This window comes from Melozone crissalis, unplaced genomic scaffold (assembly GCF_028551555.1).
Source record: "Melozone crissalis strain CALT ecotype California unplaced genomic scaffold, PUWL_Pcris_2 ptg000009l_1, whole genome shotgun sequence".
Lineage (NCBI taxonomy): Eukaryota > Metazoa > Chordata > Aves > Passeriformes > Passerellidae > Melozone > Melozone crissalis.
In genome coordinates, this window is record NW_026535787.1 from 4,681,504 (window position 1) to 4,699,854 (window position 18,351).

Below are 18,351 nucleotides of genomic sequence, written 5' to 3' on the forward strand. Positions count from 1 at the left end.
GCATAACCATCAGCTGCAACAGCTTGTCTGGCTGGTTATGCATAAATTAATTCCAGCTGCTTTCTTACTCCACTGTGTATCAAACACCTCACCTTTGCTTCTGTATGTTTTAGAGGAAAGATGAGAGACAGATGATAGGTACTGTTAGTAGTCATTGAATTTTTTTTGTAGGCAAACAGAGATCCCTGCCTTGGGGATTGTCTTGGGGATTTTAGAATCTTACCTTATCTGTGTGGAGATTAACACAAAAAGGTATCTCTTCATCTTTTTTATGGTTTCAGGCTGTTTTCAGAAATCTAGGCAAACTTGCATATGTAGACTCAAGGAGCCATAAAGGGATTACTGCAGTTTGTGGTGTGAAGAGAGCTCCTTCTTTTTATCTGTTTTGAAAAGTGAAGTTACTTCTTTAATTGTAGCACTTTGTTACTGGCTATGAGAAGGGATTATCCAGGATGATTCCTCCTATTTGCCACATTGTACTGAACACCACTCTTCGCCTTCATGGCCCACGTCAGAATGAGCACTTAGGAATTCAGATGAGCTCGCTTCCATCTTGCTGGAGGTGGGTTGTGACTGCTGCTCATGAGGACTCAGGGACAATCTGTGTCTTTGCCCAGTGTCCTGAGTGTTGATGTACCTGATGAGCATCAGCATCAAGGAGAGGAGGGTTGTTGCAGCTGTGATGCAATATCAGCACAGCCCTAAATTCCAGTTTGTCATAACCACCACAGGAGTTCTTTCCTCTTCCTTCTATCAGAGAATATCTTCTAAAAGCTCTTGCAGAAATATTTTCATTCTAAATTAAGAACGGAATTTAAAGTTCCCCCTGTTTTTGGCTTTGACCAGATGAGTTTGTAATGGTTCTGATTCTGAGTTCTTGTGAGCTTCCCATGAAAATATTTCCATTTTCAGCTCACCCCTTGGGAAAATACAGCTCCTGCTTCAGCCTGCTGGGGTGGGATGCTGACAGCAGTACCAGAAACTCAAGTGAGGGAGTACAAGAGAAAGCACAAATGTTGCTGAGGTGGCTTACTTACCGTGACCAGTATGAACTTTTGGTATTTACATTAATGTTTACAATTAATTTTTTCCTAACCTTCTGCTCAGCCCCTCAGGGGAAAGGCTGACGTTGCACTCTGGAAGCTGATACTGCTGAGTTTGATTAGATTATAGGGAAAGAAGATTTTCCATCTTCCCACACCTCTTGCCAATTAAGATTAGGAGTCTCAAAGTTGATTCAAATCTCATTATTCCACAAACATCTTTAAGATTGTGTGTACTTCAGTTTTGCAGTAGAAAGCAATCTACAAATGAGCAGTTGTAATATTAGGGATGAAATTTTCAAGATTTAATTGGGAAAATGAAGGAGGTACTAGAAGTACTATGAAGGCTAACACTTAATGTACCTCTGAACAGAGGTTGTTAACAATTTTATATTTCAGCAATATTATATCACAGTAACTCATGGATATCCTCTTTGTATTCACTTTTTTTTTGTTTTTATGCTTTTGATTGCTGTCTCAAGTCCCTCTATTAAAAAAAAGTATGTGAAGCCTTTGATTTCTTCCAACTATTCTCAAAAGTGGCAGGGAATATACCTGACAGGCCTCTTTGTTGGATGTTTGTATGCCTTGAATGTGTGGCCTCTCTATAAGAACATAAAGAGACTGATTAGGATCCATTCTGCAAGTACAGAATTTATAATATATGATGGAGAAAAGGGAGATGAGGATGGAGAGAAGGTGTAATTAATTCCTAATTATTAGAACTATTATAGGTGTTCAGCCTGAGCTGATATCAAGAATAATACCAGAGATGATGTATATGTTTTCCCAGACCAATGATACCTCTAAATGAAATTACTTGTAGCTCCAGTCCTGTGCCTTTCTTAATTGGACTGCTAGTCAGGCCCCTCTTTATCAACTGTGATAGGTTTGAAATGTATAGATGCAAATTAATAACTGAGGTGAGATGTATTAATTTAATATTGATTTCCATTTTCAACCTAAGCTTCTGCTTCCATTGAACCCTGAAACATTTATCATTATAGTAATTACAAATCAAAAAGATTGTTATTTACTGTCCTTAGGTAATATAAGGTAATCTTTCTGTTTTAAGCAGTGTTACATTTCATAACAAAAGTTCTTGCACCACATAAATGGCATTAAACATCATCTAATGGAAAGGTCTCCCTTTCAGTTTTTTTGGTGTGTCTGAGTTATCAAATTCATCTTCCTGTCACATTTACCTGGGAGACGGATCCCCACCTTGCTACAGCCTCCTTTCATGGATTGTAGAGAGGGAAAAGGTCTCCCCTGAGCCTCCTTTTTTCCAGGCTGAGCACTCCCCGTTCCCTCAGCCACTTCTCATGTGGCTGAATCTCTAGAAACAGTTTTTATTCCTAAACAAAATTAATGTAGCTTTGCGTATATATATATTTCTATATCACGTATCTAGTTATCTAAAACTAAACATCTGTGGCTATGTTGCTTTTTATTGTTTGAAAATATTCATGTCAACTGTAGTTACATTATTGTAGCTGACTTTAACAGGGTGACTGTTTGTCTCGCTTGAGTTTTCTATTAAAAAATTGGCCTATAAAATAAAATAGATGCCAAATGGTACAGTCCATTGTTACTCTTTAGAGGAACACAGATTCCTGGATTTTACAGTTCCAAATACTGAATGAAGGCACCAGTGTCTCATTTACTGTCAGATTTGTAGCTCCTGACCTTTGTCTCGCAGTCAGTTTGCTCACAGTATGAGAAACGTGAATGTAAGTGAAGGAAAAAGGTGAAAATTGACCATATACAAGCAATGGGCCACCCCCAGGTGTGAAATAAATGTAATGTTAACTGCTGGAAGACTCAGACACAACCAGAGCCCATGGATCAGTGAGTGAGCTGTAGCTCTCTGTTCCTGTCATGTGTCCACACCTCAGCTAGGACAGAGATATTTATCAACTCAAAAGCTCTCTGTCCTGAACATTTCTTAACAAGTACTTAAAAGCTGAAATGGAGTTAAAATTTACAGAATTAAATTCACAATCTGATGAGGAATGGCAAAGCAGCATCAGTAGCTGTCATTTCTGTGGACTGTGTAATCCTAATTCTGAGTTTTACTTTTCTTTTGATGGAGGGATTATTCCAGACATGTCTAATCATTGGTCAAATTGTGTGATTGCACTGAAATGTTACTAAAAACACATATGCCTGTTTACAACTTTAAACATTTTTCTTTCAGAATGTCATGTGAATTTACATACTTAAAAATAGCAGGATATCATATTCACACAGTCCTACTAAGGTGATGCTAATAACTTCTAAAAAAATAACTTTTTAGCTCAACAGTCTGTAGTTAAGAGGTCAGTTTCATGCTAAATCTCTGATTGTATGTTTGCAGCTGTGAAGAAAAGCAGGGAAAAAAGAATAAAATAAAATCACTTGTAAAATGACCTTATGGTGCTGTTTTGGGGTGTTTGGCTCCTCATATAAAGAGCTACAGCCCCACCTGTCCTGTGGTGTGTGAGGGCCTGGCACCTGTAGTCAGGAAAACTAACTGCTAGAAAATCTTGAATAAGTCCCACTGGCCTCTCTAAGCTTAAGGCTTTGGTTGGAATTTTTCAGGATGGGGATAATGTTATTTTTTTTCATTTGGAAGATACTTAAAAACTGTAGTGTGCATCCAGTAGAGTTGAAAACTAGAAATAAGCATCTCTGTACTTCTTCAGCTCTTTTAGGAAAGGTTCAGCTTTTATGCAGATTTAATATATTTTTATAGTAATATTTACCCATGTCCTTAAGCTCAAATTTCTCTATCAATACTAGAAGTCTTTTTGGAGGGAACATTTTTCATATCAACCTGATTATTTGAGAATTCATATTAAAGTCATGGTTCATCTCTGGGAGATTCCTGTGAAATATCAGCGTGTTCAGTGGAAATACTTAACTCTGATTCTTGTCATCAATCATGTGAATTATTCTAGACACAAGGATTGAAGATTTATCCCACATAACTACTTCAGTGAAACACAAATTAGAAACCTGTTCAGCTAAAGGGCACCTTCCTGAATTTTTACTTTATTTATATGGGATTGGATTTGCATCATAAAAGGATTTATTCCTGTCCTAGAAGGCCAGTAGATGAATATTCGAGACAGTAGTGAGAGCTTTCCCTTGGGTTACAAAGGTATTGCCTATACATTGAAATTCACATTAGTCTGAATGTGATGATGGGTTGGGAGAAGTTGGCATGTTTCCTTACTGAAAAAAACCAAACAAACTAAAAACCAAAACAACCCACAAAAAAACCCCAGGAATGTTGGTGTCATCTGTACCTGTGTATATACAATTAAATAGTTGCTGTAATTTGGGGCTAAGTACTGCAAGTAATCCTAGGGTGGGAGGAAAATGAAAACTTGAATGAACTAATTACAGAATTTTATGTGTTGGTTCCATGGCAAAATAGGTATTTGAATACTGAGTTAGTTGCTGACATAAATCACAGAATTTTTATTCACAAGTACCACATTGTATTACTCTTATGTCTTAAAACAATGATAGAATAGAATGAGATTGCATAAAATTGAGTACAGTCATGTAGAAGACAAAAAGATGGCTTGAACATAATTTTTAATAATCAAGATTATTTGCCTGTGAGCTTGTGGGTATTCAGAGATCATACAAAAGAAAATTGTATTTGCTTCTCATAGAGGCATGAGTACTTTATTTTCAGTAGTAAGTCAGAACTGAAATAGTCTGGGAGTCACTAATCATGTTTGGTGTCTTTAAAAATCAAGCTTGTGAGCTTTTCTGCAAACACATCCAAAAGGACACTATTTCAAAGGCCAAATGCCTGATTTTATAAGAACATTTCAGCATTTTTTGCATATGAATTACCCAACTTTACAATTACCTGTCTGGATTGGGGCATTTAAATATTCCCCATGACTACAGTAATTTTATTTGTATGCCCAAACTACTGACTTGTACATGCAAATAAAGCAGGGCCTTAAATAAATCCCACATTCAAAATCTATACCTGAATGTGCAATCTTGGTAACCATAATTAAAAATGCAAGCATCATTTTAAGCCTCTCCTTTTAAATATTGGATTATTTAAAGTATTTATAAAGGGGATTAGATAGTTTTGTCATTGCTATTGAATCTTGCTAATTACATTAATAATTGCACAGGGTAGAAAAAGCTGGATTATTTTAGCTGATCTATTATCAAAATAATTGCTATAGTGAAAGCAGTGAACCCAAGAAAGTTTAGTTTTAGATCTTAAGCCATTAAAAACTGCAGTGTTATAATAAAGCCATAACAAGAAACTATAACCTTGTAAATGGAGACTGCACTGGTGTTCAGATTTTTATTGTTAATAACTGCCTGTAAGGATATTCCATTCCTTCAAGGTCTGCCTTCTCTGGAAAGCTTATCCAGTAGTAAGTCATGGCAGGGGGAGCTTTTGTAGGATTTCAGTGCACACCTTGAGTGTTTTTGGAGGCATGAAGCCAAGTGGCATTAATTATTTGAGAACAGCTCTGGTAAATTACTGTTTTCACACAGAAAATCAATCTGACATAAAGCCAGCCAACAAAACATCATTGCAACAACACTCAGGGTGGAAGTTTTTGTCTTTGTGCAAAAGTGGAAATGTCCTCAGAAAAAAAAATGGTTACTAAAAAATTCCCACATGCAAAGCAAATTGAGTAATGGTTATCATAGGAATTAATTAACCCAGGCTAGCAGATTAATTTGTTATGGATAGAAAAAAAGTGCATCTGCAGATTCCAAGGGGCTGTTGCTGCACAGGAAAAAGAGAAATCCATTACTAACTACGTATCATATGTTCAGAGCTGAAATCAGGTTTCACATACAAAGGGGAAGAAGGAGGGAAAATGGGGAGAGGGAGGACAGAAACTACAGGTTATGTGATATATAATAATATGAGTTATTCTCCCTCTGTGTCACAATAAAAGGGACACAGAGGGAGAATAACACATCTATGATAGCATTTGATATAAAATATAATAAGTATATAATATGATTGACCCACTTCTCTCCATAGATGAGCAATTTTTGTACGTGTATCTGATACGAAGGCACTTTAAAGTTTTTTAATAGTGGGAGGGATTTTTCTAGGATTTGGTAATTATGTTCAGGCCAGGAGAGGATTCTGTAACTGATCTCACCAGCAGATACAGGAGATAGACAATGTGCAAAGGAATTAGCCACAACATGCATCTGATCTATTCAGACCATTTTTTCTTGCAGAAAGAAGTGTTTGGTATGGTCTATTGCTTGTTTGCAGTGTCTTCTGATAGGTCAGTCCTCAGCTGTACACAGGAGCATGAAAGCTTCTATGAAAAGAGCAGTTGGACACTAATTCCTCTTGAAATAATACAGAGAAATTCCAACAAACTCAGGTTCCTTCTGTAGTTACAATAAATGATATTTCTTGTTACTGCATTCACTACAGTGTTGAGAAACTTACCACACTCCTGCTTTATCCCTTCTCCCCAAAAGTCCTTCCAGCTAATCTCAACAATAGAACAATGATTAAAAAGTAAAAAAGAACAATGAAATAAAGTATTACTGATATTATACTTTAAAACAGAGAGTTTTCTCAGCTACTGTGGACAGATTTGAGGACTCAGTGAGTAAGTTCTGCATTGCCCTGAAGTGTTCTCAGGGCTACATTTCTCCTTTTCTGTTTAAAGGTGATTACTGGAGATGCTGGAGATGGCTGCTTGGAGCTGTAATGATCTTTTCCTTCCATTCTTTTCCTTCCTGATCCCAGGAGTATGCACTGATATATTGCAGGAAATAAATGCCCTTCTTTTTCTTTGCTGTCATGTTCCTTGATTACCATTTCTATTGTGTGCCCTAATTAGCCTGACTGGTTCCTTTCATTTACTATCTTCCTAAAACACAGTGATGCTCCTTTAAAAATTATGAAGTGTAGAAAACAGTATTTTTACTGTCTCCTTTAAGGGTTTATTAAATCTGTTTAATTGTGCAATTGGTTTTTCTATGGGGTCTGTCCATAAAATATCAACAGAGATAAAGACTAATTTGGGTGTGGAACAGTGCATTTGAGTATTTGTAGTTCCCACCTCAGCCAATTTATTGGACTTCAGAGTCAGCAGCACAAATCAGTGCAGGTGCATCCTGTTGGTTTTCTCTCTCTTCTTCCATCACTGATAAAGCACCTCAGTCTTGCAGCCATTTTTGTGACTTGGCACTGCTGTGAGACTTTAGGAAGGAAATAAAAACACACAAAATTGCTGTAAGTTGCAAAATAGCAAGTTTTTCTTAAAAAAAATCTCTTTTGACTCATGAGTACCTTTCATAAAACATTGTTAAGGGGTATTTTGAAAAGGATGCAGCCCTTCTTTGCAACTGAGTAGCCTTTGTTAGGAATGGTTTTTTTATGGATCTTGTCTTTATCTGGATTTCAGTGCTTGATATTTCAATGAAATTAACCTCTTTTCAGCTGCCTATTTTGCTAATTTTGTATTGATTTATTATATTGGAACACTAATTTGCTAATTCTATATTCAGTGGAACACCCTTACATGCCATCTACCTGTTGTAGAAGTAAATTTTATTTACTATATTAGTCTGGAAAAAAATATTTCACCTGGTTCTAAGAATTAAGTGAAAAGGAGTTTTATCAGGATTGAAAACATTTTCTATCTCTTTCTTTGAGTAGTACTTAGGCATTTAGTATCATATTCTTAAATTCCTTCTAGTGTTTAGGATGCTCGTTTTTGTCTTGTTTAGGAGTTTTGTTTGTTTGTTTTTGTAGTACAAAAATGAGTCTGTGCAGAAGAGGATTTACCTGGGTTGTGTAGCACAGTTCCCAGCTCTTTGATGAGCTGTTGGATTGTACCTGGTATGACAGGCAGTGATAAAATTAATATAATTAATATCTTATCTGTATGTATTTTTTGGATAAACCTCAGATTCTTTTAAACCATGCTATGCGACCTGAATAATTGTTCAAGTTATTGTATTGAAACTAGTGATTTATACAGAGAAAAACTGCACTGATGTGAACTGAAAATACTGTTTGATAGGTGGCAATTATCTCCTTTGTCATTTCTTCTAATAATTTTCATTAAAAAAACTCCACAGAAAATTGAAATGTGGGAATGACAGAAGAGTCACTAGGGGGGAAAAAAGGAGCACAAAGAGGAAGAACATTTAATTTCATTTACCTCTTGTCATTATGTAGTCATATTTGAAGAAGCAGCCTTATACCTGCCTCTTTTGGTCTCCTCTGCCTTGCTCCTCTCTGAAGTCAAGGGTTGGAGCAATGCTCCCAGCAGTTCTCCAGATCTAAGAATAGAAATATTAGGGTGCAGAGATATTGGCAAGAGAAGAGATTGACTGCAGCATATGGACACACATGCATTTAATTGCAGGCCATAGCACCCAGAAATATTAATTATCAAGTTTATTGCAAATGAAAAAGGGAAATCAGCCAGTTGTTCCCCAAAGTTTTTTTATTCTGTCATTCAGTTTTTTAGAGGTGTCACTTGTGCCATCCTTACTCTGTGTAGGAACTAAGTCAAACTAGATCTTTGTTTTCTCAATACCATGATGTCTTTTATTTTTGTAATTTGTACTAACCAGCATGTTTGATAATTTATAATTTGTGACAGCTGGCCTTCCTCCACTAGATTCTTCCTCAGGTTTCTAGCAATTCATGCTGCACAGTCCCACTATCAGTTTGAACATGACCCAAAGTGAATCCCCTTCACAGTCCATTCATGACCTGCATAAAACAAGAATCATGTGCGAAAGATGAGATTATTTAACCAGACAGTTCTCACAATCAAAGGTTGTCCTCATAGCTTTATTGTACTAATCCTGTAATATCCTAATCTTGATTTTGTGATTGTATTCTGCCTTTTTTAATCTAGAGCATCCAACTTTCATTGCATTATTCTTTCATGTTCTTTTCTAGACACTTCTACTAAAATAAAAATTGGGTAAAGTATTATCATAGTTCTTTCTGCACAGTGGTAGAATGGAACAGGCCTTATTGGATTGCCCTTTTTATAAAGTGAGCAGATGGAAGAGGGATAAGAGGACTTCAAAATTGAGATCATTCAGAATATAACAACTATGAAAGATACCAGTCTCACAGGGCATTAGTGGGATCCAGTAAAGCAAGGTTAAAAAATATATGAGTTGGAAATGCATAACAAACTGTGTGATTCAGAAAGATTAAAACACCTCTTCCACAGCTACTGATGGCTGCCATTCATTGTAAATGACAACAGTGTCTTCTTTGATTTAATTTGATTGATGAGTCCTCAGCAAGCTATAAAAAATCCATTTTCATGACAAATACCTTCCCACCCACAGACCAACAGTGTCAGACATGCCTAAAAGTTGTTCCTAAGTTTGCTTTGGACTCCTCTTCAACTAAAACTGTAGTGGTCAATTCAGATGTTATGAAATTGAAACTACTAAAAACTGGAATCTTAGACAATGCTGTGCTCCCAAAGAGAGCAGCATTTTGATTGTTTTAAGGAACAAGGTTTTGTGACCAGTCCGATGACTACTGTATTTTTATTTTCTGGGTTTTTTGTCTCTATATCATACACCCCTGAGGCTGGGGAAGAAAATGGCTGTAGCAGCCTCAAGCAGTAAACACTCTTGCACAAGAGAGCCCACGGCTGTGTTTTGGAGTGATGGAGCCATGGCTTTGTTTACTGGACTGGGCAATTCAAAAAACCCTCAGGTGGCCATGCAGTAAACAAACAAAACTAAATCCCATCTATTCAACATTAAATAAGAAAATTTGTATTAGTTAGAAAACTTCTGTAATTTCCAAAACTCACGGTCAAATCCTGATGAAGCTGCAGCGAAGCACATTTATGGATATGTTATCTTTTATTAAGCCAATTATCAGTGCTTCTCTGCCTAGTTGCTCACATTTCATTGGAGAAATCTGTAGTGTCTTTAAATTGTTCATTCAGATACCCTGCTAATTACTGAACCATTGAGACAATATACTGTCTTTCCCCGGGCTTTACAAAAGTCAGATTTCATACAGTTCTTATAATCAGTAACTCACAAAGTCACCTCTGGTAGAAAACATTAGGGGAAACAAGATTCCACCCAGTGATTTGGAAGGTAGAAAAAATACTCTTTGGTAACACAGATAAAAACAAACCCTTTTTTTTTTTTTTTTTTTTGAGTAATCATCATTAGAGATCATTTGGAGATTTTCTGTGGAAAATGGTAAATTTAGTAATTATTTTGGTTAATTTGCCACTGAAAGACAATAATTGTTATCGGAGTCCTAGCTTAGATATGTACAGCAGCTGAAATACTGTAGTTCAGACTGAGGCTGCATATTCCTTGACTTGGGCACAGTAACAGTTTATTTCCTTCCACCATGAATGCTGGTGGTCAGCTCTGAGTTATCCAGAGGGATGAGTTTTCCCAAGCTTGTGATCATTTTGGGGCTTTCAGCTTGTGTTATTTTATCTTTTTTATGAAAGGCTGTTTTTTTTATTTGGAAGTATCAATAATCATGATTGTGAGATTCTGCATTTGGGTGAGGAGTGTGTTGTTAATAACTTTATAAACCTCTCAATTGAAAGCTTCCCAGGTATCCCTATAGCTTCTCTGCCACAGCATTTGATACATACTTGACTTAAGGGATAGATGTACTTGAGTTAACTTCAGAAGGAGTAAAATTATCTACCTTAAATTCATTTATTTTTCCCTTTCACCTTTTCCATGAGTATGTATGAGCTTTCTTTTAAAAGACTTACCATGTCAAAAACATGGTAAGTCTTTTAAAAGAAGACTTATTTAATTGCTTTAAATACAATAGAGACTACCATTTCAGAATAAAACATTTAGGTTTTGTTTTAATTAGAAATAAATCTTCTCCTTGAGCTTTATTTTGAAATAGTGGAGTTCTTGAATTTTATACAAAATATTGCTCTGGAAAGAGAAATCTGTGTTTCTTTTGATCCAAAGTAATTTGTTGTTTAGGGGACAGAAGGGAAGAAGGAATGATTTCAGAACTGAGAGACATGAATTGCAGAAGTAATAAGGATTTTGAAGAGCACTCATTTTGCTTTGAATGAAACTGTAATCTTGAATTGTCAGCTCTTGAGTCACAAATGTAGCATATGAAATAAAGCAAGGATTTAATATTTATCAGGGCAGGATTTGAGCATGAGGAGATGAGGAGGGAGCAGGGAGGCACAACACCCTTCCCCCAGTTTTGCCTTACCTCCCCTCTTCCTTCCAGCCCAGCTGAGAGGAGTCAGTGCCCACAGCACGTCTGCAGTGCTGCTTCTTCCCTGCACCAAACCTGCTGCCTTTCCAATCAGGGGAAAATTGCCACTCACTGTAATCACAATTGCATCAGACCAGTAGCCTACTTCCAAGGGGAAAATCCCTGCTGTTCCCACCCCTTTTATCTCTAACACCAGAAATCCTTTTTTTTTCGCAGTCAGTGACAGCAGGGCAGGATACCTCTCTAATGTCTATTCGGCAAAGTCAGAACAGCACACTGGGAGGGGAACTGCTGAAATTGCTGGGTCAAAATTAAGCTCTTGAAACTGCATTTGAAAAATTGGCTCTTGGGTTGTGAGAGGCAATCAAGTGTTATCTTTTTCAGTGTCATCTTACTCCTTTTCATTCAGCTACTACTGAAACTGCATTTATATCAAGAAAGGCCTTCGGAATCAGAAGAAAAACTGATCCTGTATATGTTATCTATGAGTTGATACTTTTTAATAACTCAATATGAACTGACACTGAATCCATTAAATGCATACTTTGAGGTACTTTTTAGAAACACCTAATTTTAAATCTTTTTGTATCTTATTACAAGAAAAGGAGGTACTGCCTATTTCCTCCAGCAGTGTGAAGAAAATAGTCTTGAATATGTCAAAGTGAGAAAAAGCCACATGGAACCTCAAAATCATATTTATAGTGCTGGTTTCCATTGTACTGCTGGAGGAGTTAAGAAGAAAAGGAGCCTGTAAAATCTGCACATGTCTGAGTTGCTCTTTAATTTTTAATGTTTTCATATGGGGAAGCCAGAAGACAGAAACTGCAATACACGCTTGGCATGTGCAAACGTGGTAGCTGGCAGGAAAAGAAAGAAATCTCTGTTTAAATGTGTGTGATGAAGTCTGAGGATGATTTTAAAATAATATCTTGGAATGTAGGCCTAAGAGATCTGGGATAAGATTTTTTAATGACTTGTTTCTGCTTTAAAAGGCCAGCAGAAAAAGGCTTGTGAGCTTGTGCTGTGGTTAGGAACAGCAGGGACTCCAGCTCCCAGTAACTGGGGAAGTGATGAGCTCTGAGCATCCCAACATTCCCTCTCCCAAAGCTGGCTGCATTCCAGTTTTTTTCCTTTTTTAACCCAATCAGAAAGGTTGTGAAGGTTTGTGCTGGAGGGTGTCAGCATCTCCTTCCTTCATCTCTTCCTTCACCCCTTCCTCATCCTCCAGCCTCTCGTGCCAACAGGGACCAGCTGATGGGGCCCTGCTCTCAGAGGTTTTTTGGGTGCTGTAGGCAAGTCAGACCAGCCATAAATATTTGGGGATGTCATCCCTGTCTCATCAGGGACTTGTGGGGGTAAATATTTTAGGTATTGCAAGTTGTCCATTACTTCAGTAGGGAAGCCATATTAACAGCTCTGGCAGATATAGAAGTTATATTCACTCTGTTTGGTTAATACATGTAGATAAAACATAAATAATGTTTAGTGATAGTAGTGAAGTCATTTAGAGACAATTTCCAGCAGCACTGAGGACTGACTAAAAGTTGGGAAGTTATCTTTCTTAACAATTCCCTATTATATACCAAGAACAGATTCTTTTTATACTTCTAAGTCCATATACCAAAATAAAAAATGTCAAGAATTGTGTCATCAAGGCATCTATATCAGATGGAAAAGGAAAGCAGCAGCATTATCACTGCTTGGAACAGATTTTATTTATGACCAAAACATTCTTCTATTAATGAAACTTATCTTCTTACTTTGCAGCCTGCAGGCCTGGATTCTATAAAGCATTTGCTGGAAATGTGAAGTGCTCCAAGTGCCCTCCACACAGTTTGACTCACATCGAAGCAACTTCTGTCTGTCAGTGTGAGAAGGGTTATTTCAGAGCTGAGAAGGACCCACCAACTATGGCATGTACCAGTAAGTCTGATCATTACCAGTGTTGGCAATTCTGTATCCTCATTTATTTGGTTTTGTATTTACAAAAAAAAACCAAACCCACCCAAACTATTATTTTGTGAGGAATTCCATTCCTGTTAATCAAAAGAGACTTTTAAAATCAAAATTCAAACAGCATATTTCTGCTTAGTGTCTAGATAACCATAAACATACCCAGGTTCCTCAGTTTGGTGACTTTTGAACTTGTAATTCTGAGATGTAATAGGAGGAGGTGTAATTGTTGTAATATAGATAACAATATGGTGTTTTCACTACTAGTAATGTGCATTTTATATACTTTAAAATTTGCTGGTCCAAAAACTTTGAAAAAGCTGGAGTCATGTAAAGAAAAAAAAACTGATATAACATGCTCTGCTGTCTTCTCAGATTTAAATTAAAAGTGTAAGACAAATATCCCCAAACAATCAAATAAAAACTAAATGCTCTAAAAAAGACAAGAAAATAAGTTTTAGAAAGGAAAAAAATGTAACAAATCAGGATGAGATATAATTTAAACCTCTTGCACCATCACCTTCTTTTAACAGAGAGTTATTCCTTCTTATGCAATTGTCATAATGAAAATTCATTAGAGTTTTTTTGATTAATTTTAGAATACATAATTTTGTGATTTTTGACTAACCTATATTTGTCCCTAAGATAAGGGAGGCATTATGGGAAAAAAACTCACCTTGATTTAAGACAGGCATCCACTTCTTTCTAGATGAGCTTCAAATCCACTTTGATTAATTCTTTGAAAGAACTGTGTGCTTTTACAAAATTGTACAACTCCCATTTTTACTTTATGTAGCTGCATTTCATGGAGGAGAGTGTTCACTTTGCAGAACACCATAATAGAAATCTAATTTCAGTAAGAGGAATGAAAATTACATTAGAATATATTGTTAATCTCCTTCTCCTAGGCTCTTTTCATTTGACTCATACTTCTTATCAATCTCTCACTGCTACTCTTCCTTCTTATTGTATTTCTTTGCCATATGCAAGTACTCTATCAGAAATCTCTGCATACACTGTGAGCAACAAATAGCATCATATCTAATCCCCTGTCTGATTACTCTGTACATAAAGTCTAACATTTCCCACTATAAAGTAATTGGATGAATTGATCCATCATTTCAAGGTCAGGCAGGCTTATGTTGGTTATCTGAGTTGTCTGAATTCCTCCCTTTAATGTTATGCTTAAACAATTTGAACCTGACAAACTTATGCTCTGTTCAATAACTTCTGCCACAAACTACATCCTGTATTTTTAAGTCAACACTGAATTTCAGCAGCAAAATCAGGCAGCACACTTGAAGTCTTTACTGCCTCTATTGTTATATATATACACACTTTTTTGTAATTTAACGTTATGCTCAGACTTGGGATATTGGTTTGCAGTCGCTGGCTTCCATTCTTCCTGCCTGTCTCACAGGAAAAGAATAAGTGAAAAGGGAAAAATGTAATTCTACATCTAGTGACGCTATTTATCTATACTACATATATAGATATCAAAACACAATTATGAACTCAAGGGGCACAGCCAGATGCTGATTCTGAGTATCCTAAGATGATGGTTAATCTTTGCCCTTCTGCTGTAACTTCAGAAGTCAAATGACATGAAATTTTAAGAGTCCAATAGTGTATAATGGACAGTTCTTACTTAAACAGTAACAATTTGTTTTCCTGACAGTCTTCACTCTCAAGAGTGTAGAATACTGCATTGCCCTCACCAGACTTGGTGCTGGGTTTGCTCCTCTTCCTTCCATACACAGGAAGATGCACTTTGCCTTCAGAGAGGAGGAGAATACATAAAATGAGATGAGGTGCAAAGCACTGCATGAGGCACAAACCCAGCTCTGTTGCTTTCAGAGCAGACCTGCTTCACCGTAAGACATCCACGCCAGTCTCCTTCGCAGCAAGTGTCAAAGTACTTCCTCATTGTAATTTGTAAATGAAGCAAAAGCCATTACTCACACTCTGACTGAGTTCCATCTCAGCAGAAGAGCTGCATGTTTTTATAATGCTCATCCATCTGAAGTGTATTTTATTCTTGCGCATAAAACTCAAAGTCATGAATTTTGCTGTGAGGAAAGGATCTCTTATTTTCACCAATCTACTTGTTTTTCTTAAAAATCAATATGAGGAAAACCCCAAGAGCTTTGCATACAGATGTCTGCAGAAAGGTTATTGCTGCCAGCTTTTTCCAATGTGCCAAATAATCTTTGTATAATTTATAAATGATAACAAAGCAATCAGGCCACATTCATAAAAGCCCAGTGACACATAATTTAGCTGAATCTGAGGATTACAATTAATTGTCTCTCTTTGTTCCAAGTTCTAAATCTTAGTAAATGATTCACTGCATGTCATTACAGCTTAATATTTGCATGAAATCGCAGTTTAACTGGCATAATTTAACAGCAATTAAAAAGCTATTTAATCCTCATGCAAATTGGCATGAGGGGCCTTGAGTATGAAGTGTGTTTGCGGGTTTTTCCTGCATTTGCAAGAGGACAGTCTTATGCTTTAAGACACGTCTAACATAATTGATAGTTTTCCTTTTCACTGAAATGTGAAAGCACAATAATATGTGATTTTTCTTACAACTGAGAAATAAGTCACAAACCATAAGAACCTCCACTCTCTAGTACAAATGAAAATATATCTTTTTTTTTTAAAGTATTGTAAAAGTACCAATACTTTCTTATTTTAAAAGAACCAATACTTATTTAAAAGTGTTGGTTCTTCTATAGATGCTATTCCATATAGTGCAAGGAAAATCAAAATCTACAAAACTCTCCTATTCCCTAGATTCATATTCATTCCTGTTGGAGCCTTCCAAAATTGATGAAATAATATCAAAAAAACTTGAGCTATGATGACCTGTTGTCACATTATCTGTAGTTTATGTAAGATTAAATTTAAGCCAGTTTTAGAACACTGACTCCAATCCTTCAAGCAATTACACAGCTGCTTAGTTTTACGTGCATTAATATTACCAATTATTTCAAGGGGATTACTCATCTACTTAAAGTTATGCACATATGGAAGTGTGATTACGGCTCATCCTCCATATTCCTAAAACTCCTCCATGGTTTTAACAGTGGGAATTTGTTAAGATTTAATTCTCACAGCATGGTTTTAGAGGAAACATAACTATTCCTGTCTTCTGAACATAAAGAGTAAGAACTGAAGCTGAAGTAATGAGTGCTGGTTTCAGCTTCCAATCCAATTCCAATCTCAAGACAGTTTCCCAGAGTATCTAGAACTGTCAATCCTCATAGTTATTTTGTGGGAAGATTGGTGAGCTATTAACCATAAACTCTGGACAGATAAATGTATTAATAAATGCTCATCCGTTCAAAAGATCTTAAACTTTCTTATCCGCTAAAAAAATGCAAAGCAGTGTAACACTTCCTTCTATTTTAAATATCAAGTGCTTGAAATCCAGCAGGTAACTCATCATTTATTTCAGGGCTGAGTTAATTACTCTCTTATTACAAGTTGCAAGTAAATACCAGAAATGAAAAAGTGGCTGAATTACAGTTCACAGAAAAGCTTAATGTTTATTATTCACATTAGTGCTCCCACACAATAGCAGCTTTTTATTTACAAGCATTCCAGATTTTATACCCATGCTTATGCCACATAAACAAATAAAAAGCATCACTTAAAAATTATGAATGTTAAACTCTGTGTAAAAATTAGCTGATGTCATTTGCAAATGTTTCTTGTAGCCTTTCAGTCTGCTTAAGAAACTCTGAAATAAGGAAAAGCTCACTCAAAATTTTACCAGTGTCTCAATCAAAACTTTATGCCTAAGTCCTGTTGGCAGTTTTATAAATCATCAAAAGCTGCAAAGTAAGCTGAAAGTTTTCCAAGTTCTGCTAGCCATTGGTGAAGCACTGTGATTTTATTGAGAGCTTGGAATATAATGCTTATTCAACTCATTCAGCCCAAAAATCCCAGAGGTCAGCAGTTGGGTTTACCACGGTTGCCTCACATATATCAACACTGGGAGTATAAGGCCTCACATTTTTCCAAGTCCATGTTTCTTGTAATAATTCTTAGTATGGGATCACATCCAAATTGGTTTTGAAAATCATACATCTGTAAGTGCTGCTTGCTTGAAACATGTTAAGCGGAAGAAAAGCAATACAATAAGAAATTGAGATTATTCAGATATCCTGTAACAATTTATACGTTTCTGTCACCCCTTCATTAATGCCAATCTAAAAAATAATTAAGTGGTAAAGTTCTTCTGTTAGACTGTGGAACCTAATAGGGAATCATAGAATTATAGGGTCATTAAGGTTGGAAAGACCTCCAAGATCACCGAGTCCAACCTTAGATCAATCACAATCTTGTAAACCAGACCACAGCACTATGTGCCACATCTTGTGGTTTCTTGAACACCTCCAGGGAATTTGGTTTCACTGCCTTTGAGGGCAGTAAATTCTAATGCCTGGTTCCCCTTTCTGTGAAGAAATTCTTCCTGATGTCCACCCTGAACCTCTCCCCTGGCACAGCTTGAGGCTTTTTCCCTTTCTCTGTCACTTTTTGCCTGAGAAAAGAGACCAACCCCCATCTGGCTGCACCCTCCTGTCAGGGAGTTTTGGAGAGCAGTAAGGTCATTCCTGAGCCTCCTTTTCTCCAGGCTGAACACCCCCAGCTCCCTCAGCTGCTCCTCATCAGTCTTGATCTCCAGACTCTTCTCCAGCTCCATTGCCCTTCTCTGGACATTCTCCAGCCCCTCAATGCCTTTCTTTATGTGAGGAGCCCAAAACTGGACACAGGACTCGAGGTGCCACACCAGTGCTCAGTGCAGGGGGCAATCACTCGATCTCTCTAATTATTTATTTTATATGTATATATAAAGCCTCAGATGATTTCCATGTGATCCTACACAATAAGTCAGCAAGCAGCTTAAAACTTGTTGAACAGTTCATGACTTATGTGAAGAGTGGGAGATTGGAAGTGGGTCCCTTGCGGTTCTCTGGCAGTGCAGACAGCTCTAACACCTGCTTGTTGTCTTCACATTCCTCCTCATAAACTTTTTTCTTTTCTCTTGCTTCCTGATCATCCTTTTAGACCTTAAGTTGAAAAGTTGATGTCTTCACTGTTATCCTG

General features: G+C 36.7%; 1 protein-coding gene across 6 annotated transcripts in view; it reads left to right on the forward strand.

Annotated features, from left to right (window-relative positions):
• LOC128933502 (ephrin type-A receptor 6) overlaps positions 1–18,351 on the forward strand; it is a 364,188-nt gene that overhangs the window by 158,861 nt on the left and 186,976 nt on the right. For all 6 annotated transcript variants that reach the window (XM_054270497.1, XM_054270499.1, XM_054270498.1 and 3 more), the window contains exon 4: positions 13,048–13,203. In XM_054270497.1, the coding sequence (XP_054126472.1) occupies positions 13,048–13,203 (156 nt within the window). The remainder of the gene's footprint in view (positions 1–13,047; positions 13,204–18,351) is intronic.